The sequence below is a fragment of the Megascapheus bottae genome, chromosome 2 (genome assembly GCF_031878675.1).
Source record: "Megascapheus bottae isolate mThoBot1 chromosome 2, mThoBot2.hap1, whole genome shotgun sequence".
NCBI classification, from domain to species: domain Eukaryota; kingdom Metazoa; phylum Chordata; class Mammalia; order Rodentia; family Geomyidae; genus Megascapheus; species Megascapheus bottae.
Genome location: NC_143510.1, coordinates 12,524,502 through 12,547,123, shown reverse-complemented (window position 1 = coordinate 12,547,123; position 22,622 = coordinate 12,524,502). Strand labels below are relative to the sequence as shown.

The window sequence follows — 22,622 nt, the reverse complement described above, 5'->3', positions numbered from 1 at the left end:
CAGCGCCACTTCCAATTTTCTGGTGGTTAACTGGAGATGAGAGTCTCATTGTCTTTTGTGCCTGGGCTGGCTTTGAACTGCCATCCTCAGATCTCAGCCTCCTGAGTAGCTAGGATTACAGGCATCAGCCACCAGTACATGACTCATGTACTACCTTCTACCTAGCCTTCCTGTTGTTTTCAATGGTACAAGTGTCACTTTAAAAAAAAAAAAAAAGTCTTGGTAATTGATACGTATTTAATCATACATGAAATTTGGGCTTCATTATTTTCAGAAAAAAAATATATGAAATGCATTCTAAAATGTAGGCGTGTTCTGTACCTGGTAACTAGGAAAAGCAATCATGCTTGGGACTGGGAGAAACAAGAACAATTCGACTTTAGGGCTTGTACTCAACAAGCTCCCTCTAGTTTGCAGAAATACAGAATTCCTCAGGGAAAAGCATCACCTCCCATTAACACCCCCGTACAACCCTGTGGGAAGAGTCCCCATGGTCTGCAGCCAGCTGTGGAACACACACACACACAGCAGTGCCTACTTTCTGTCCTGGAAATGAAGAATAGTGATCTAAGAAGGAATAAAATTCGTGGAAGCCAGCAGTAGATTTATACCATTATTTTACTGTACAAAATATCAAAAAGCTTAAAAGTAAGACACTTCTTGTTTGCTTGCTTGAAGAGAGTATCTTTTCTGGTTTAATATCAACACTCACCACAACTGTAGGAAATTAAACTGAACCTTTAGGAGGTATCGCATACGGACCTGGTTGGGGTTATAGACAATAAACTCATTGTAGTTGAGGGTATAACCCTCTGGATTCAGAATTCCTGTGTTGCCTGCTGGTCCTAAGGGCACTGTGCTCCCGTTCCTGCCGAAAGGAAGAAGAAGTGTTAACATTAGTTAGTCTCTAGTTCTGATGGTTGAGTGGAGAAAGTAGTCTTATCTGTTACAAATAAGCTGTTTGGCCTTCTGGCTCTGAATACTTACATGGTGACGAAGTGGGCAGGACTAGGAGCCATTTTACCAAGTCCCTTGGTGCTATGTTTGCCCTGCAGTAATCCTTCTGCCTTAGGATCAGCATTTAGTAGCTCATTACACTGACCAAGAGCTACCTGCAAAGAGAAACTGGGCTGAACTGAAGAACTCAGACCCACATCTTGAGGAGAATTAGGTGGCCTCTAAAGCCAACCAGAACATTCCCATTTATAGTTCTCCCCTTCCTGTAACATAGGAATCTAATGTAATGGAAGTTCTTCTTGGCTCTCCCCAAGACATCCCAGGTGAAGTTTTTGGTTCTGAGATCAAACTCTTTTCACTAGAAAAAAATAGGAGTTCCTATCAGAGACCACAAAGGTATTTTTGCCTCACCTCTGACAAAAGAAGCAGTCCTGTGTTGTTTAGGCGAGAGGCAAAGCAGTAATTGGCACTCTTGGAAGACATGTCAGCAAAATAGATTCCTTTCCCAAACTGAAATAGTCAGAGACCAGGGTTAGCCACTGAGCCCATTATAGAAATGCTCATATCATTGACCCTGATTTCCCCCATTCCTGTAAATACAATAGATAGACCTTTAACATGCTCCTGGTTTTCCATTCTCAGAAACACAATTCAGATCCTTCACTATTGTCCTTAACAAGACTGTCCCAGAGAGGTAGGAACGTCTGTGAAACTTTTGGAGAAATGGACAGAAATCTTAGAATTGAAGGAAAGAAGTACACAGGAAGAAATGATGGGAATAGCAGTGAGCTGCTTCCGTTCTTGGGGCAGAATATCATCTGGTCCTAATCTATACTTTTGCTTCCAGAGTTCAATTTCTACTCACCATGTATCCTGTGATGGGAGCCTCGGGTGGGGCAATTCGAAGCCCGTGGCTTAAGATTCCTACCCAGTTACTCAGTCTAGAACCATGCCATAGCAACATCCTAAGGTCAAAAAAAAAAAAAAAAAAAAAAGGATTGCACTTGCTGTCCTGAAAATATAAGCTGTAAAGTTTAAAAGCTAATAGCTGTTTCTGCCAGCATTTTAGTCCTTAACTGCACTTTAGGCAAGAAAACTGAAAGCCAACTTAGATTCTGAGACCTGTTAGGAAGGTCTTCTCTGAAGGCTTCCTTCTCACCCTCTTTCTCCACTTCAAAAACATCCAGCAAAGTCATGGTATAGTCTTTGTGTGTAGGTGCGTGGGTAGACTGTAGGTACTGGGAAATTACCTGTGGGAAAGAAGGGAAGAAATGCCCTGTGGACCCAACAAGAATCTGGGCTGAATGGAAGAACTAAGGCTTTTTCTTTTTCTTTTTTTTTGGCCAGTTCTGGGGCTTGAACTCAGGGCTTGGGCACTGTCCTTGGGCTTTCTCAAGACTAGTGCTCTACCACTTGAACTACAGGATGACTTCGGGCTTTTTCTGTATATGTGGTACTGAGGAATGGAACCCATGGCTTCATGCGTGCTAGGCAAGCACTCTATCAGTAGGCCACTCTCCCAGCCCCAGAACTCAGGGCTTCTGTGTGAACTTCACAGCAATTTATGTTCCCAAATAGTCTCAGAAGTTATGTTGAAAAAGCTCATTTCCAATTTTCTAGTAAATAGAAATTGTGTACTAAACAGATTTCTGTTTTTAACCGGAAATCCTCAGAGAGCAGTGGGATGGGAGAGAAGGTCTTCTAGGGCATAGGGTATGAAAACTGATGATCATTTTTCTTACTTTAAACTCATCACTCTCATGGTCTAGAGGATGCAAAGCGCAGTGTAAATTTCTGTAGTGCTGGTCCAGAGGGTGTTCTGGGCTTTTGAGTTCTGTCTTCACTAGCTTAATGGCAATTTCAATGTCTCCCAGAGCCTGAGAAGATGAAATACATAACCAATATAAGGGAACACAGGACAAATGGTTCATTACTTCCCAATCTGTATATAGCTTACCTCTAGCAGTTGTACTTTGTCTGACAGTTCTTTCTCTGTATGGATTAATGGAGGAATGCGGAGTCTAAGGACAGAGATGTAACCAAAATCAGCTGTCTGATATGTGTCTGAAAGCCACATAACTAAAAACAGCCAACTAAAAATAAGTTTTACAAAATAGACACAAGAAATTAGTGTTTTCCAATTGAAAGAGTGTGATTGATGAAAACTTTAATTTCCAAATATATAGAGATATTAAATATATACTCTGAGTATACTAAAACAAGTTATGCAGATTTTCACATTTGAAAATACAGTTGGATTTTTTAAAATCTTTTGTTATATTGACATTAATAAGACAGAATGGGCACAGGCTAGACGCAGAGGCAAACCTGTTAAATCATAGGGTTCTATGAATCAGAAGAAGGAAGCAAGAATAACAACTAGAATTAAAAACCAACCAGCCAGGTGTGCTGGTGGCTCACACCTGCAATCCTAGCTACTCGGGAAGCTAAGGTCTGAAGATTGTGGTTCAAAGCCAGCCCAGGCAGGAAAGTCCCTGAGATCTGTATCTATCTATCTATCTATCTATCTATCTATCTATCTATCTATCTATCTATCCATCTATCTATCCATCTATCTATCCATCCCCACATATTTGTGTATATATATATATATATATATATATATTTTTTTTTTTATTAGTTGTGGGGTTTAAACTCTGGGCCTGGGCGCTGTCCCTGAGCTCTTCAGCTCTAGGCTACCTCCTTACCCCTGGAGCCACAGCACTACTTCTGGTTTTCTGGTGGTTAATTGGAGATAAGAGTTTCACAGACTTTAGTGCCTGGGCTGGCTTTGAATGGCAATCCTCAGATCTCAGCCTCCCGAGTAGCTAGGATTACAGGTATGAATCACTGTGCTTGGCAAGATTCTTATATTTTAACCACTAAAAAAAGCTAGAAGTGGGCCAGGAGTTTGGCCTAGTGATAGAGTGCTTGCCTAGCATGCACAAAGACCTGGTTCAATTCCTTGGTACCACATACATAGAAAAAGCTAGAAGTGCTCAAAGGTAAGGAGGTAGCCTTGAGCTGAAGAGTTCAGGGACAATGCCCCATGACCCACAAAAAAGAAAAGAAAGGAAAAGAAAAAGCCAGATGTGGTTCTGTGGCTCATGTGAAGAGCTATAGCCTTGAGAACGCCCAACGACAGTGTTCAGGCCCTGAGTTCAAGCCCCAGAACTGGCCAAAAAACAAAAAGCTAAAAGTGGGCTGGGTGCGTGGTCTAGTGAAGAGTACTTGTCTAGCATGCATAAAGCCCTGGATTTGATTCCTTGGTTACCATACACATAGAAAATGCCAGAAGTGGTGCTGTGGCCCAAGTGGCAGAGCACTAGCCTTGAGAAAAGTATCCAAGGATAGTTCTCAGGCCCTGAGTTCAAGCCCCAAGACTGGGGAAGGGGGTGGGAAAGCTAGAAGTAGCCTGGCGCCGGTGGCTAACGCCTATAATCCTAGCTACTCAGGAGGCTGAGCTTAAAGATCATAGTTCAAAACCAGTACAGGCAAAAAAGTCTCCATGAGACTCCTATCTCCAATTAACCCCTCAAAAACCAGATGTGGACCACTTGTGCTGGCTCACTCCTGTAATCCTAGCTACTCAGGAAGCTGAGATTTGAGTATCGAGGTTCAAAGCCAGCGGAGGCACTAAAGACTTGTGAGACTCTTATCTCCAATTTACCACTAGAAAACCAGAAGTGGTGCCAAGGCTCAAGGAGTAGGGCAGTAGCCTTGAGCTGAAGAGCTCAGGGACAATGCCAAAGCCCTGGAATAGGGTGGCAGCCATGAGCTGAAGAGCTCCGGGCAGTGCCCAGGCCCAGAGTCCAAACCCCACAACTGACCAAAAAGAAAAAAATCAGATGTGGCATTTTGGCTCAAATGGTAAAGCGGCTATCCTTGAGCACAGAGAGGCTCAGGGACAGTGTCCATGCCCTGAGTTCAAGCCGCAGGACTAGCGCTGAATAAATGAATCAACAAAGGCTGGGGGGATATAGCTGAGTGGTAGAACAATTGCCCAGCATGGGCAAGGCTCTAGTTTGATCCGTAGTACCATCAAAAAATATCAGCAAGAAGAGCACATGTATTATACATTTAATAAAATCATTTGGGTTCACAGAAATGGTGTCTATAAGGTTAAAGTCACCATAAAAAAGAAAGGGGCTTGCAGGTATTTTGCCTACTGGTTTGATAGCCTCTGGAGTTAGTAACTTCCATTGGTTGAGAAATATAGTTTTCTTCCAGCTGGGAGACTGCATATACTGCATTCTATATTTCTATTTTTTTGCCAGTCCTGGGGCTGGAACTCAGGGCTTGGTCCTTAAGTTTTCTCAAGGCTACCATTTGAGCCACAGCACCACTTCTGGCTTTTTCTGTATATGTGGTACCAAGGAATTGAACCCATGGTCTTGTGCATGATAGGAAAGCATTCTACCACTAGGCTACGCTCCCGGTCCTGCATTCTATATTTCTATTGCATTCTCTATTCCTAAGTTGAATAGACCGGCTATCTAAAAGTAATTTTTTTGCCAGTCCTGGGGCTTGAACTCAAGGCCTGGGCACTGTCCTTGACACTTTTCTTCTTTTTTTTTTTTTGCCAGTCCTAGGCTTGAGCTCAGGGCTTGAGCACTGTCTTTGGATTTTTCTCAAGGCTAGAACTCTGCCACGTGAGCCTCAGCACCACTTCTAGCTTTTTCTAAGTATGTGGAACCAGGGAATCGAACCCAGGTCTTCGTGCATGCTAGGCAAGCACTCTACCACTAGGCCAAACTCCCAGCCCCCTTGACACTTTTTGCTCAAGGCTAGCGCTCTGCCACTTGAATCCCAGCACCACTTCCAGCTTTTTCTGAGTATGTGGTACCCAGGAATCAAACACAGGGCTTTGTGCATGCTAAGCGAACACTCTATCACTAGGCTACACTCCCAGCCCCATCTACAAGTAATTTTGACTCCATATTTCATATGATAATTTCTAGCTATAAAGGTGAAAAGGATTATAGCTAGTGATTGTTTCATGAAATATCAGCAGAAAGAACAACAAACTCAAGCAGCTGCACAAGTCTTACCCAAAGTCATGGGGGATCCTGGTGTAGAATTCATTGCAAGCTTCCAGGAGTGCTCGTCCATGCTGTCCAGCACGAATACAATCCTCGATCTTCTTAAGAGACTGGTACCCTGCCTTGATTTGTGCCACCGTCAGCTTCCCTGGAGGCCCAGGCAGAGATCAGACTCCAAACTAGTCTTTCAAAATAGTACCTCCATCACCCCCTCTGACTTTCACCTTCATATCCTGGTTTCTTTATTCAGTACTTTCAGCAAGCTCTAAATCATAGTAGCAATGAAAAATCCCATTAAATAAGTTTGGAAATATGAAAAAGAGATGCAGAAGACAATTTGAAGTCCTACCAAGTGGGGCTTTCTTGGTGTCATACTTCATTTCAATCATCATCTCTTCCATTGTTTGGATGTTACAGATTAACTTGATCAGCTCCTGTACCCGAAGGTCTAGTTTGGACGCTGGCTTCAAGGCATCATGGAGAGACTCTTGTTTTGTTTCATCTTCTTCCTTACAGTAAAACAAATAAAACCCATAACAACTGAAAGGATCTATGTCGAGACCCTGTGAGGAACGGTTCCACAGAGTGACATCAGTCAATGTCTGTTTGAACACAGGTCACTTCTCACTAGGTATCTAGTTAGAGCAGCCAGTATGAGTGATCATGAGAATACTAGATCTGCCTCTCCCAGTTAAGCACTTAGAGCAAGGTCTAACAAGCCCTCCCGATAACCTTAAGTATGTATATACAGTTATTATACCTCAACGTTTCTGAGCTTAGTAACATTAAGTCATCTCCATTTTTCACATGTGTGATTTTGGCATCTTGGTGAACCACAGCCTGACAAAATTACCTTTTTATTTCACTGTGGGGATCAAGCATAGGGTCTCACACATAGTGGCTCTAACAGCCCTGCGCTTACCTGAAATTATTCAGAAAGAGGTTACCTCTGAGGTAGCAATATCTCCAGACATTCTGGTTTGCTCTGATCTTAGATTGTTATAAGCTGTCCTGCTCCACTTTATCTCCATGGCTATGGTCAGTTTACCTGTGTATTGGTGGCATAGTCCATTTGTAGCATGTCATATTTTCCAGGCACTTTCTCAAATTTCTCACGATCTTCCCAATTGTTTTTTGTTTTGTCAAGGAATCTGTAGAGCCCCAGGTGTTGGCAGAAAAACACACACACACACACACACACACACACAAAACCACAATACAAATAAAGGTCTGCGATCAGGAATGGACAAACAATTGTTGCCTTATAAAGCTTCCAAAATATTTCCCCTTACAGAGTTCATTCACACATCTGTTTTTCACAACCATGAATTCTAGCCTGGGAATGTGGCTTAGAGGTAGAGTGCTTGCCTAGCATGCATGAAGCCCTGAGTTTGATTTTTCAGTATCACGTAACAGAAAAAGCTAGGAGTGGTATTGTGGCTCAGTAGTACAGTGCTAGCCTTGAGCAAAAACAGCCCAGGGATAGTATCCAAGCCCTCAATTCAAGCTAAAGGACTGGCTAAATAAATAAATAAATAAATAAAACAATATGTGTGTGTGGGGGGGGGGGGGTGTGAATTCTACATTAGAATAATGTATGGATGGGAAAACTCTAGAATAAAGAAATTAGTTTAGGGGCTGGGAGTTAGGCTTACTGGTCGAGTGCTTGCCTAACACGCACGAAGACCCAGGTTCAATTCCTCTGTACCACATACATAGAAAAAACTGGAAGTGGTGCTGTGGCTCAAGTAGTAGAGTTCTAGCCTTGAGGAAAAAGCTCAAGGACAGTGATCAGGCCTTCAAGCACCAGGACTGGCAAAAAATAAATAAATTAGTTTAAAACAAACAAACAAACAAAAAAACAAAAGCAAAAGCAAAAAAACAGGAACTGGGTACTGATGGCTCAGACCTACCTACTCGCACCCATCTACTCAGAAGGCTGAGATTTGAGGATTGTGGTTCAAAGTGAACCTGGGCAGAAAAGGCCACAAGACTCTTATCTCTAATCTTCCTGGGGCTTGAACTTGAGCCCTGAGCACTGTCCCTGAGCTGCTTTTGCTCAAGGGTAGCACTTTACCACTTGAGCCATAGCACCACTTCTGGCTTTTTCTATTTATGTGGTACTGAGGAATTGAATCCAGGGTTTCATGCATGCTAGGCAAGTACTCTACCACTAAGCCATATTACCAGTCCTGTTTGTTGCTTTTCAGACACATTAGATTATTATATCAGTAAATCTCAAGGTTACAGATTGATTTAACAATCACAAGCAATTAATGTGGAATGGAATTGATAAACTTCTTTTCTTACATTTATAAAAAAAATTAACAATGCAGATTCAAGAAGACAAGTTAGTATTCATTTTTAGCACTCACTTCTTCTGAAAGATTTCCTTGGCCTTGGTGAGGTCGCCAGAGCAAGGCACCAAGCTGTGCTGCCCTACTTTCCCAACTGCAAAGGAAACACCCATGTAAGATGGCTTGCAGAACTGTACCCCAAAGAAGTTCTCTAACAGCAGTGAGGCACACTGTCCAGGTCTCTCTGCTTACATACACTGGACATGACACTGGGCAGAAAGAGGTGAAAAGAAAGGTCCAAGAGCTAAGAGCACCAATCTCACTGATACACATTCCCTGCTAAGTGCCTTAGCCTATGCGGATGATCAGGGGTGCAACTGCAGAAAGAGTCTCAGACTGACTGGGGCTGTTTTTAGTCTTCCCAATGGGAATTCCTACTGAGGATGCCTGGCATTCCCAAACTTCTTCAAGAAGGCTACCTTGATTCCTAAGTCCTTTTCAAAACCTCTATTTTCCCAACATCAACTTACCCATCCACTACACCGCTTCTGGCTTTCTGAATGGCCACTCATAAAAGACTCCACAGAAGTCATTACCTTGAGCTGGGCAGAGTATAATCCTAGCTACTCAGGGGGCTGAGAGCTGAGGATCAAGATTCAAAGCCAGCCTGGCCACTAAAAAATCTGTGAGACTTATCTCCAATTAATCACCAGAAAATGGGAAGTGACACTGTGGCTCAAGGGTAGGGTGGTAGCCTTGAGCTGAGGAGCTCAGGCTCAGAGCTCAGCCTTGAGAAAACTCAAGGACAGTGCCCAGGCCCAGAGTTCAAGCCCCATGACCAACAAATAAAAAATTAAAAGAAGTCATTACCTCGACCCCATCTCATCCAGACACTGAAGTTTCTCTGGGCATCATCCTCTAACAGCTGAATAAGGTAGTACTTGTTGTTGTTGAATTGGAGATTGGTCTATGATAAGTGAGAAAATTACATATAATTATAATTATTATAAAATTATAATTAATTATATCACATATAATTATTAGTCAATATGTATGTATGTATAATATATATATATATATGTATGTATGTATTCCCTATTCCCCCCCCTCCCCCAGCCTGGGGCCTTCAACTCAGGGCCTGGGCACTGTTCTTGAGTTTTCTCAAGGCTAGCACTCTACCACTTGAGCCACAGCAACACTTCTGGCTTTTTCTATGTATGTGGCACCAAGGAACTGAAGCCAGGGCTTCATGCATGCTAGGGAAGCACTCTATCACTAGGCCACACTTCCCAGCCTGAAAATAATAGTTTTATAATTGTAAATACACAAACTAGTGACTCTTCCTTAGTTACAGCTACCAGTAATTTCCATAAAGAAAAGGATGGCATGATGAGGGGAAAATAAAAAGGTTACTGCCAGAGTAAAAATATAAAGAACAGAGTTTACTTGTTTATTTTATGCTGGGCCTAGGGTTTGAACTTTACTTTTTGTCCAAGGCTGGTGCTCTATCACCTGAGCCACAGCTCTACTTCTAGCTTTTTGATAGTTAAATGGAGATAAGAATCATGTTAACTTTCTTGCTGGCTTTGAACTGTACTCAGCAGACCTGTCTCCTGAGTAGCTAGAATTAGGGGCATGATCCACCTGCACTTGACAGAATAAAGCTGAATAATTGTTGGAATCCTAGAATTAAGTGGAAGCCTGAAAGCCTTTCTAAAACCTCATATGTCACCTCAATATCCCATACTGATTGGTTCCTCTGCTTTAGCTCTCTCCACAGATATTTTGTATATTATGCTGTTTTCTAGCTCCTAATCTATTCCAGTTATTGCTTTCCAAATGAAGACCTTTTTTTTTTTTGGGGGGCCAGTCCTGGGCTTGGGCTCAGGGCCTGAGCACTGTCCTTGAACTTTCTCAAGGCTTAGCATTCTACCACTTGAGCCTCAGCACCACTTCCAGCTTTTTTCTATGTATGTGGTACTGAGGAATTGAACCCGCGTCTTCCTGCATGCTAGGCAAGCACTCTACCACTAGGCCAAACTCCTAGCCCATGAAGACCATTTTTATGTGCCATAGGTCTGCAACTGTTGTGTTTATTTCAATAACTTCTTACTCTGTGATAGTTCTACTTACTGAGCTTCAGTTTGTCGGATGCAGAAACTGGATAAAGAGCTCTAGCGGGGGGTGGGGGGTAGGGGGGAAGGGGGGTGGGGGGGGAGGGTAATGGGTACCAAGACATTTGAAAGGGTATCAATGTATGTGAATTAATGCACCTTCTATCTGGCAAATATCATGTAACCCTTCTATTAATTACAATAAAAAATTTTAAAAAAAGAGCTCTAGCAGGATAATTAGCAGGGGAAGAAGGATCAACAGAAACAACTGCCATATCTGTCCATCCCTAACTAACCTAATCAAATGTGGAGATATTCAGAGAGAGAATATAAACCATTCAGAGTGGAACATGTGACCCCTGATTAGGCATAGCTTCCAGTTACTGCTGGAAGGCTGAGCCTTACTTATCAAGGCACAGCTGCTCTCTAGCACTACCTCTTGCCTGCTGATATGATAGTCACTGCTTGTGAGAACAAAAAGGGGCCTTATGACAAAAAAAACAACAACAACTGTTTATAGCAATTTAAATAGAAGTAGTAGCAGATTGCTAGTGCGATGGCTCACACCTGTAATTCTAGCTACTCAGGAGGCTGAGATCTGAGGATCAAGGTTCAAAGCCAGCCCGGGCACAAAAAAAATTTGAGACTCTTATCTCCAATTAACATCTAGAAAATGGGAAGTGGGGCTAGGCTCAAGGGTAGGGTGGTAGCCTTGAGCTGAAGAGCATAGAGGTAGTGCCCAGGCCCAAGAGTAGGGCGGTAGCTTTGAGCTGAAGAGCTCAGGGACTGCGCCCAGGCTGAGGTTCAAGACCCATGACCCACACAAAAAAAGAAGTAGTAGCAGAGGAATATGAGTGAGCAATTAAAATGATATATATTAGATCAATAGTTTCTAACATGAAATCACACTCAGAAAATAAATTTAATGAAGTAAATATATTATTAGGGCTGGGAATGTGGCTTAGTGGGAAAGTGCTTGCCTAGCATGCATGAAGCCCTGGGTTCCATTTCTTGGTACCACATAAACAGAAAAAGCCAGGAGTGTTGCTGTGGCTCAAGTGGCAGAGCACTGGCCTTGAGAAAGCCCAAGGACAGTGCTCAGGTCCTGAATACAAGCCCTAGGAGTGGCAAATAAAACAACAACAACAACAAAAAACACTTCAGTATAGGCAAAAAAGACTATGTACAGAAAATGAAAAGGTAAACGACAAAATTAATATAGTTTATATTACAAACAAGAAGCTACTCTTGCCAGGTACACTGATGGTGATCCTAGCTATTCAGAAGGTTGAGATCTGAGGACTGCAGTTCAAAGCCAGTCCAGGAGGAAAGTCTGTCAGCCTCTTATCTCCAGTTAACCACTAGAAAACTGGAAGTGGTGGTGTGGCTCAAGAGTACAGCATTAGCTAGCCTTGAGCACAAAAACTCAGGGACAGTGCCCAGGCTCTCAGTTCAAGACCTACAACTGACTTAAAAAAAAAAAAAAAAAGAAAAGAAAAGAAATAGAAGAAGGAAAAAAAAAAAGTTGCTCTCCTTATAAAATAAAGTCCCTCAAAGGCAGTAAAAGAAAAAATTTGGAAAAAAAAAGTCTGACAGATGTTCATGCCCGGGCTGACTTTGAACCTCAATTCTCAGATCTCTGCCTCCTGAGTAGTTAAGATTATAGGTGTGAGCCACAGACATCCAGTTAAGAATGTATTGAAAATATCCAAAAGGGGAGGGAAATGGGGACAAAAACATGAGAAGGGTATCAATGTGTGAGAAGTAATGTATGAGAAGTATCCGGGAATGTAACTGTAACCCCTCTATATATTACAATAAAAAATACAATAATTAAAAAAAAGAAAATATCCAAAAGGATATGAAAAGAATTTTGACAGGTTCAACCAAAGACAGAGTTTGCAAAAAGATCTGCTTCTTATAAAGGACTATCAGATACAATGTGTTGCAATCGAGTATTCATGAGTGTCACCAGTCGGGGCTAATACAAGAGATTACAGAGTTAAAAGATTTGGGCACAGTAAGTAACCAAGCAGAATTTCCCACTTACTTGATTAAGCATGACATCATAAACATCATTTCCTTCACAATACACATGAGCCTAGAGAAGGAGAAATATGACATTTATGTATACTCAGTCTACTCTCAGTCTTAAAATTTGAAGGCTCTGAATTTTCTTATGCCTCAAAGTTCATTCTCCAGCATTTTCAACAGGCAAAGAAATAGAAATGTATACTTTACACACAGCTTATCATTACTATAATGAAAATATATTGCCTTTTTCTAATTACAAACATAAAAGAAATTTGCTTTTCTTCTTTATTCTTTAAATCCTTTCCCCATTCATCAGCAACTCATTAAAATAAGACTTTTTCTAGTTGATAAAAGGTATGGGGCTGAAAATGTGGCTTAGTGGTAGAGTGTTTGCCTAGCATGCATGAAGTCCTGGGTTTAATTCCTTAGGACCACATAAACAGAAAAAAACAGAAGTGATACTGTGGCTCAAGTGGTAGAGAGCTAACCTTGATTAAAAGCAGCTCAGGGACAGTTCCTAGGCTTCGAGTTCAAGCCCCAAGACTGGCAAAAAAATCAAAACAAAACAAACAAAAAAACAACAACCCCCCCCCCCCAAACAGGCATGGTGGCTCACACCTGTAATCCTAACTATTCAGGAGGCTGAGATCTAAAGGCTTGCACTCAAAGCCAGCCTGGGCACTAAAAAGTCTGTGAAACTCTTATCTTCAAATAATCACCGGAAAATGGGAAGTGGTGCTGTGGCTCAAGGTGTAGGATGGTAACCTTGAGCTTAAGAGCTCAGAGACAGTGCCCAGACTCAGAGTTCAAGTCCCACAACCGATATAAATAAATAAATAAATAAAAAATAAATAAAGGCGTGGAAGATGGCAACCTCAAAAGAAACCATGCTAACACACTTATTCCTGATCCTACCAAAATTTATCACTAGCAAAATTCTTAGAGAACATTCCTAAAATGAACATAACATTCTTGACAGAAATCCTAATTAAAGAACACTGCTTTCTTGGAAAACCAGTGGACTAAGAATCAATTCCAGAGCCTCTCACCTTTCCCACCTTGGCTATACACTCTGGATCCACAGGAACTTTGCCTTTTAACAGCAAGGCCTTCACAGTTTCTGAGGAAAGATAAATATGTACTGTAACTACTAATACAGGCATCAGAAGTGGCTAGAAAAGTGCCTAGAAAACTGTCATGTTAAGTAGTCCTTGTCATCTGCTTCAGTCTCACTGCATCTCAAATATATCAAGAAGTAAAAGTTCATAGGGAAGGAAAAGGGAAAGACAAGATGATGTGACAGACGACAAAGGGTGAACCAGTGCAACAGCTATGTTCACAAAATAGGTTGGAAATGAACTTTACAACTTGGGTGGGGGAAGAGTGGGATAAAAACATGAGAAGAGGCAATAATGTTCACGAAGTAATGTACTCAATACCTATGAATGTAACTGTAACCCCAGTTAAAAAGAAAGTAAAGGTGGAATTCCAAGCTGGGATCTTGAAACAACTAGAATCATTCTCAGAGAAACTTTGTTGGTTTGTAGGTTTGGATGGTTCTCAACACCAAGTGGGATTTGTCAACTTATGAAAACTTTGAGCTATGGTGTCTTAAGTGTTTTTTGTTCTGTAGTTCCTTTTCTATATCAAGGATAAGGACTATTTGGGGAGATGATTTCTGCTCCAGAAACCTTCAGTAAACATGGACACATGGAAATGTCCTCCCGAGGACAAAGGAAAGTTAGGTCCTTTGGGCATCAGGGGTTTTGCCTGGGTGCTGAGATTTAGAACCTAGGATTCTGCTATAGTACACCAAAGGGAAGGCTTTTGTCTCCTCCTCCTCCTATTCCTCCTCCCCCTCTTCCCATGTAGGGCGTTCTGACCCAGAGTATGATTCATCAATTGGCTGCCTCTGAATCATGGGTTGGTCCTGATGCGAAATGAAGAGTTAAGTATTGCACGTGAATATTAATGTGAATCCAGGTGCATTTGAGATCTGTACTTACAACTTAGTGTAACTGATCAATGTTAACTCTTCTTTGAGCTTAATAAAATGACAACAGGACATCCCCCCCCCAAAAAAAAATGAAGATTCAGCAAGTGCTGTGATATGAACAAATGATAAAAAACTCAACTATATGGTTATGGGAGGAAGAAATGAGTTGAAAAAAAACAGGTATCACTTCCAGCCCTTTCAGAGACCCTTTACTGGCCACATCCCTTTCTGGCCTATGATCTTGCTTGCCTTTTGTCCCGTCATCAACCTTTTCTCCAGCCACAGGCCCCCTTTTCACTCTTTGTGTCTGGCATGTTCGAGTTTTCTTGGCAGGAGGAGAGTCTTTTGTTGCTGTTCTTCCTATATTGAAAAGAAAAATTTAAAGGAATGATTTAAGATGGGTTTGTAAGTATATAAACTTGTAACTGCCACACCACTACTCTGAACTATTTCAGCAATCCATACTAAGTTGCTGTTTCAGGCAAATAAAAGCAAAATGCATAGACTGAGGCACGGGTCTCTCCTTTTGGCTTAAGCCTACTGCTCACCAGCCCCAGTATTTGTATATGAAATAAGGCTTAATGGAGTGCTTTGTAGCTGTGGAACGTTGGAGAAGTTATTTGATGTGTGTACCTCAGTTACTTTAACAATCGTATTTAATCTCATATGTACAGCATGTAACCTATGCTTAATACAGAGGACTATAAACCCAGTGAGCCTAAGAATAGCATTTTACCTTTTCTGGAAATGAGTTGGGGGCATATTATGAAAGATGACATGTAAGCAATCACGATTAAATAATCACGATTATCTTAGGCAAGGATAAGCGGTGAAGTTCATTTTTTTTTTCAGTTGGATTAGCCACAGCACTGCATTACCTTTGTTATTAGGGGTTCGCAGCCTTTTTTTGGACTCAATATGAAAAACAACAAGTTTAGAACAAAAATAAGTTTGGGGGCCGGGAGCGCAGAGTGCTTGTCTAGAATGCATGATGCCCTGGGTTCGATTCCCCGGCAACAGACAGAAAAAGCCGCAAGCAGCTCAAGTGACAGAGCGCTAGCCTTGAGCAAAAACTGTCCAAGCACTGAGCCCGGGCCCTGAGTTCAAGCCCCAGGACTGGCAAAAAAAAAGAAAATAATAATGATAAGTTTGGGAGCCAAGTCCAAGGAAGCTGAAGGAGAGGGAAGAGCAAGGGGCGCCAATCCGTTTACGATTCCAGGAGCCTCCGACATTCCGCACCCAACCTCGCGTTCCAAACCTGTTTTCCCGCGCCCGCTACTGCCCCGTCGCCGCGCCGCCATGGATTCTAAACGCTGACGTCATTGGCGCGCGCCCGCCACCATTGGCTCACGGTCACGTGGTGAGGAGAGCCCTACGGGTCCACGCTAGGAAGCTGCCGATCCTGCTGTATTTGCATGACGCGGTGTCTTGTGGGAAGTCACCATGAGTGAAAAGTATCTTTCCCCACGGGAGTCTTATAAATCCTGCCTGGGCCACTTTCCCCTTGTAGGGCGGAGGGAAGCTCATCAGTGGGGCCACGAGCTGAGTGCATTGCGTCACTCCGTCCCATGTCCCTTGGGAAGGTCTGAGATGAGGGCCAGTAGCGGACCTAGCAGGTCCCTCCCTGACTGTCGGGGAGGTGAGTTCCCAGAGAGCGGGGCTCTGCGCGAGGGCAGACCGGGCAGGAGATGCCGAGGACCCACCCCGCCTGCGGGAAGGCCCGGCGGATGCCTCCCTTGCTGGAGCTTGGAACCGACTCACGGCCAGCAGTGTGAGTTCAATGGCTGAGGTGAGGCACCCGTCGCTGGGTCCTCATAACCCAATTCAGACTACTCTCCCCCCGTCCTCTTTTGATCATCTGTTCTTTTCTACCATTTGAACCACTCCCTGGGTTCACGAATTTTTTTTTTTTAATTTTCAGCTGGGGAGCATCTCTCGATGGTATCTTATCTTTCATTTTGCAGTAGAGATAGAAGGTGACATAGAAGGTGACATACCAGACAAGTGCTCTGCACTATTTGATAGGACTTTTTTGTGCTGTGGGGGTTGGGAGTGTGGCCTAGTGGCAGAGTGCTTGTCTAGCATGTATGAGGCCTTTGGTTCAATTCCTTGGTGCCACATACACAGACAAAGCCAGAAATGGTGATGCAGCTCAAGTGATAGAGCGCTAGCCTTCAGAAAGGTCAAGGACAGTGCCCAGGCCCTGAGCTCAAGCCCCCAGGACTGGCAAGCACTCTACCACTGAGCCACATTCCCAGTCCAAAGAAACAATTGAAGAGAAAAAAGTTCCCTTCCCTTCCTTTCCTGTCCCTTTCTTTCCCATCCCTTCCCTTCTCTTTCCTTCACCCCTTCCCCTTCTTTCTTTCTCTCTTGTCAATTGTGGGGCTTGAACTTAGGGCCTGGATGCTGTCCCTGAACCTCTTTGTGCTAGTGCTGGTAGGAAAATGGAGGAGAAAGGAAAGAAACAGGCTGGACTCAGTCTCAACAAGCTAGGACTGTTTCTTGCCAGCAAGGGACACAGACCTTCCTATAGGTATGGTGGTGTGTGGTGGGGTGTGCAGGACCTGGAGTCAAGGATTTTATAGGTCTGAGCAAGGAGACAGGGGGTACATAAATTTAGTACAGGGTGTGACTGCAGGTGTGTGTGGGCAGAGAATTGGATTTTTATTCCCTTATCCAAGGTCTCAAGCTTTTTAATGTTCAAACAGCTCTCCATTTGTCTTGCCTAGATGGTTTGAACCTAATAGGATATAGTTTTTTACTCTTCCAACCTCTTAACCCGTTCCTGGCTTCAGAGCCTTAAAGGCTAGGCCCATAATGGGATGTTTACAGCCAGGCTCAAGTCAAATTGCCCTGCCAGTGTCAGGCAGTCTGCACTTATCTTGGTGACTTGCCTGCTATCTGTATGCACCTGGGAAAACTGTGGGAATCAATTCTTCAAGTGCAGTAGCACTTGAGCCTCAGCAATACTTCCAGTTTTTGAGTGGTTCATTGGAGATAAGAGGCTCACAGGAACTTTTCTGCCAGGGCTGGTTTTGAACCATGATCTCAGCCTCCTGAATAGGTATGATTATAGGTGTGAGTCACCAGTGCCCAGCTAGGGGAGGAAAAGTTTCGTTTGGCCCATGGTCAAAGTTTCCGTCCAGGTGGCTCTATTTCTTTAAGGCCTGTGGGACAGCAGGAACATCTTGGAGAAAAAACATGGTGGAGGAAAATTGCTTACTTACTAAGCTGGAAATCACAGTCAAAGTAATTTCTGTCAAACTGAAGCTGTTATTCTATATACTCAGTTGGCTGAAATCTGAGGATTGAGTTTCAAAGCTAACCCAGGCAGAAAGTACATGAGACTATTATCTCTAACCACTAAAAAGTTGGATATGGTGTTGTGGCTCAGGTGGTAGAGCTCTAGCTTTGAATGAAAAAGCTAAGGCCCTCGTTCAAGGCTTCACCTTCCACAGTTCCAAGAATCCTCTACCAGATTGAACATTGATTGTTAGAGCCATATTGATCTAATCCTTTCTGGAAATACTCTTACACATCTAGAAATATACTTTATTAATCTCCTCTGCGTGTCTCAATCTAAGCAAATTGACAACCAATGTTAACCATAATGTCTGGTATTTGAATCCTGACATTTGTACTTGCTGAATAAGCTTGTTTAAACTCTAGAACTGTATTTACTTTCTATGGATAGTTATTGAAGGGAACATTGAGGGTGAGCTGTGAGATCACAAAAGAGTTAAGAGGTCAAGAGGTCAGAATGTTGCAGGCTTCTTTAGTACTCAGAAGGCTGAGAACTAGATCCTGGAAAGGTAGAAACAGACAAGACAAGGCAAATGTATAAGTTACAATTAATTGGATATTGTGATGTCTAAGTTGAGTTCATTCTACCTTATGAAGCTTGAGACAGTGGGAATAAGATGAATGTCTATGTTGTGGTTATGTATTTCAAAAATATTCACAGCTAGCTGGACATTGGTGGCTCAGACCTGTACTCCTAGTTACTCAGGAAGCTGAGACTTGAGGATTGTGGTTCAAAGCCAGACCTGGCAGATACCAGCCTGTAAGACACACTCTCTCTCTCTCTCTCTCTCTCTCTCTCTCTCTCTCTCTATCTTTTTTGTCAGTCTGGAGGCTTGAACTCAGGTCCTGGGCACAGTACTTGGGCTTTCTCAAGTCTAGTGCTGTACAACTTGAGCAATAGCACCACTTCTGCCTTTTTCTGTATATGTGGTACTGGGGAATCGAACCCAGGACTTTGTGAATGCTAGGCAAGCACTTTACCACTTGGCTACATTCCCAGCCAGAGAGACTGGGAGTGGTGCTGCTGCTTAAGAGGTGGAGTGGTAGCCTGGAGTACAAAGAGGCTCAGAGACAGTGCCAGGCCCTCAGTTCAAGCTCCAGCCCCTAGTCTTGCGTTTTGATGTTTAGCTAGAGATAAGAGTCTCTGAGATTTGTCTTCCCCGCTTGGCTTAAAACCTCAGTTCTTAGATCTCTGCCTCTTGAGTAGCTAGGATTGGAGGTATAAGCTACTGAGAAACCTAAGCAACCCCATTTTACTTGAGACCTCTTTCTGAAACTAAATCCCTGACCCACTACAGACTTAATACGAGGAAATACGGTAGAAAAAGCCTTGCATGAACAATTCTCAGAAAGTACAACAGGTGATGCTTGTCCAGGGCAAAGGATCCCACTGATGGTGTTTGCCAGGACAGGATGACCCAGGTGATGTTTGTCCAGGGCAGAAGATCCCCTAGGTGAAGTTTGCCCAGGGCAGGATGACCCACAGGTGATGTTTGCCTAGGGCAGGATGTCCCTAACCAATCAGTTTGAAGTACCCAGTCCCTTTGATTTAGCCAGTGATTCTTTTTGAGTTCCTCCCTGCTTTATGATATGCCAGTTATGTTTTAGAGTTGTTCTGTGACCTTCCTGCAGTATGTAATGGATTGCGACAAGATGCTATGATGTGTGCAAAGCCCTTACCTTCCCCAAAGAAGTGTATACAAAGTGCTGTAACTCTGGGCTCTGGCTCTCAGCGTCACCAGTTGCAGCCATGTACGCCGGAGACCATGCTTGAGCTTGCAATGAAGACTCCTTTGCTTTTACATTGGTTCTGGTCTCTGGTGGTCTTCTGGGTAACGATTCCGAACTGGAGCATTACACTACCAGCACCCTGAGCCCTCTATCTTATGGTTTAATCCACCGCAACAAAGGGAATATTGTTCTGGGACAGTGCAAGGGAAAGGGTGGCACTGTCAATAAAGAAATGTACTCTTGCCGGGCACAGTGATTTGCGCCTGCAATCTTAGCTACTCAGGAGGCTGAGATCTGTGGATCATGGTTCAAAAGCCAGCCCAGGCACAAAACAATGTGAGACTTTCATCCCCAGTTAACCACTAGAAAATGGGAAGTGGGGCTGTGGCTCCAGGGTAGGGTGGTAGCCTTGAGCTGGAGAGATCAGGGACAGGCCCAGGCCCAGAGTTCAAGCCCTATGACCCAAGAAAGAAAGAAAGGATGGAAGGAAGGAAGAAAGAAAGATAGAAAGAAAGAAAGAGAAAGAAAGACAGGCAGGCACTCTTAGGCACAGTGATTCACGCCTGCAATCTTAGCTACTCAGGAGGCTGAGATCTGAGGATAGTGGTTTGAAGCCAGCCAGGGCAGGAAAGTTTGTAAGACCCTTATCTCCAATTAGCCACCAGTAAATTGGAAATGGTGCTGTGGCTCAATGTGGTAAAGCTCTAGCCTTGAGCGACAAAGCTCAGGGACAGTGTCCAAGCCCCTTTGAGTTCAAGCCTCATGAACAAAAGAAAGAGAGAGAGAGAGAAACAAAGAAAGAAAGAAATGTACTCTACCTGACATATATAAATGCAACCTCTCTGTGTATTTCCCTTATAATAACAAAAGAGCATACTATTTTTCTGGTTAGGGGGATATGAAGAATTACAGTACTCTATTAAGTGTTTATGTTCTCAGAATTGTATAAACACACACTTTGCAACAATAATAGCTAGGCTGTTGAGGTTGCAGCAGGCATTAGGCTGGTTATAGTATATGAATTATTTTACTTAATTCTCAGAATAATATCAGAAGAGGATCTCTCTCTCTCTCTCTCTCTCTCTCTCTCTCTCTCTCTCTCTCTCTCTCTCTCTCTAATGGGGGCTTAGACATATACAAATACATAGCCAAGTGTGAATTTAAAGCCACAGAAGTTAGTCACTCTGTTTTATTCACTATGCCTTGTTGGTATGAAGATTACCCTGAAGATTAATTCTTGCTTGGATGGATCAACATAGCTTACAATGGGCTGGGAATGTTGCTTAGTGGTAGAGTGCTTGCCTACTATGCATGAAGCCCTGGGTTTAATTTCTCAGTATCACATACACAGACAGAAAAAGCTGGACATGGCAGTGCTAGCCTTGAGCAAAAGAAGCTCAGGGACAGTGCTGTTACTCTTGTCTATAATCCTAGCTACTCTGGAGGCTGAGATCTCTGGGGATCAAGGTTCAAAGCCAGCTGGGAGTGGGGTGGGGAGGGGTGAGGGAAGGACCCAAGACTCTTATCTCCAATTAACCTCTAGAAAACAGGAAGTGGGGCTTAGCTCAAGGATAGGGTGGTAGCCTTGAACTGAAGTGCTCAGGGACAACGCCCAGGCTCAGGGGTAGGATGCTAGCCTTGAGCTGAAGAGCTCAGGGACAGCGCCCAGGACTAGAGTTCAAGCCCCATGACCCACAAAAAAAGAAAAGAAAAGATTGCTTATGATGGGACCTAATACCTTGCAAAGTCACAAAAGGTAGGACGTTATCCAAAAGGATATAATGTGTTTCGAATGGAATGCAGCAGACTCACCTAAACAAAAACATGTATAAATAATACCAATGAGATTAGTTGTGATTTCTCGAGTAACTACATTAATGTATAAGAAAAGTTGTCTTAAAATATTCCATGTACAAGGGACCAGGAGTTTGGCCTAGTGGTAGCGCGCTTGCCTAGCATGCATGAAGACCCAGGTTGGATTCCTCGGTACCACATACATAGAAAAAAAAAAGAGGCCAGAAGTGGTGCTGTGGCTCAAGAGGTGGAGTTCTAGCCTTGAGAAAACCCAAAGACAGTGCTCAGGCCCTGAGTTCAAGCCCAGGACTGGCAAAAAAAAAAAAAAAATTCCATGTGCGGGCTGAGAGTGTGGCCTAGTGATAGAGTGTTTGTCTAGCATGCACAAAGTCCTGGGTTCAGTATCACATATACAGAAAAAGCCGGAAGTGGTGTTGTGGCTCAAGTGGTAGGATCCTAGTGTTGAAAAAGCCCAAGGCCCTGAATTCAAGCCCCACGACTGGCCAAAAAAAAAAAAAAAGTTCCATGTGTATGCAGGACAATTGGATTTGAAGGTCTGGGGAGATTCTTATCTTCAATTAACCACCCAGTTGAAAGTGGAGCAGCTGCTGTCCTCTTTGAAAGGAAGGACCTAAGGTCCTAGGCAATGAGTTCAAGCCCCAGTACAAGCACCAAGAAAAAAACAACAACAAAACAGGTCCAGGTAAAAATTAGGCAGGAAGCATCTCAGATTCAGGAGACTGGGCAGGAAGAGGGCGTGGCATCTTTCCAGCCCCTATTTAAGGTAAGGGGGGAGGGGAGGGGGGGAAGGAATCCTCTTTGAACTAATTAGCCAATCCGGTGCGGAGGCCACTTACTAAGGCAACTTCCTGTCTCCATTCGTCCTCTTCTTGCTTTTGGTGGGCTGGTGAGTAACCTAGCTCTGGTCTCCGGTGCTTTGGGATTTGCCTTTCATTTGAGCTATGGCCCGGGCAGCACGCCTTTCTTTGGCGTGAGCGCTGCTGTTCTGCGTGTTAGTGGGAAGGAGGTTGATTTCGGCTGTGTGTGAATGCCGGGAGAAGACAGTCAAATAGGCTGCCTGGCTTGTTTCCACGTGGGCGCCTGTCGTACTGACTTTGCCTGTTTTCCCTAAGATCTGATGACACAGAAGGTATAGATTTTGCTTTATATCCAGAATGCTGTGTTGTTGGAAAATGCCCGGCTTTCATTTTTACCTGGAGGAAAATTCTGTTTTATCTCCGGGGTGAGGGGAGGCTTTGGGAGGACGAGCTCGGCCCTATTTTAATGGTCAGGTTAAAGATCTGTAGGGCCTACATCCTTAGTTCGGTTTCTGGTAATTTGTGGGGCCGCTGTG

At 43.4% G+C, this 22,622-nt stretch overlaps 1 protein-coding gene and 1 non-coding gene across 3 annotated transcripts; one reads left to right on the top strand and one right to left on the bottom strand.

Annotated features, from left to right (window-relative positions):
- Window positions 1–205: 205 nt before the first annotated feature.
- Window positions 206–15,744, bottom strand: Parp2 (poly(ADP-ribose) polymerase 2). 2 transcript variants are annotated; one of them, XM_090320180.1, is made up of 16 exons: window positions 15,699–15,744; window positions 14,690–14,800; window positions 13,494–13,564; window positions 12,461–12,511; window positions 9,167–9,263; window positions 8,375–8,450; window positions 7,048–7,150; window positions 6,349–6,508; window positions 6,009–6,147; window positions 2,915–2,978; window positions 2,700–2,834; window positions 2,080–2,207; window positions 1,823–1,922; window positions 1,369–1,467; window positions 988–1,112; window positions 206–868 (listed from the first exon to the last, which is right to left on the bottom strand). In XM_090320180.1, the coding sequence occupies exons 1-16, from the start codon at window positions 15,739–15,741 to the stop codon at window positions 709–711; spliced, it is 1,662 nt and encodes a 553-aa protein (XP_090176306.1). In that variant the 5' UTR covers window positions 15,742–15,744; the 3' UTR covers window positions 206–708. The 2 variants fall into 2 exon arrangements, with proteins under 2 accessions (XP_090176306.1, XP_090176297.1); XM_090320171.1 differs by lacking the exon at window positions 15,699–15,744 and adding an exon at window positions 15,319–15,538.
- A 206-nt stretch (window positions 15,745–15,950) lies between these two features.
- Window positions 15,951–16,285, top strand: LOC150066425 (Nuclear RNase P). Its single transcript, XR_016534710.1, has one exon.
- Window positions 16,286–22,622: the final 6,337 nt, after the last annotated feature.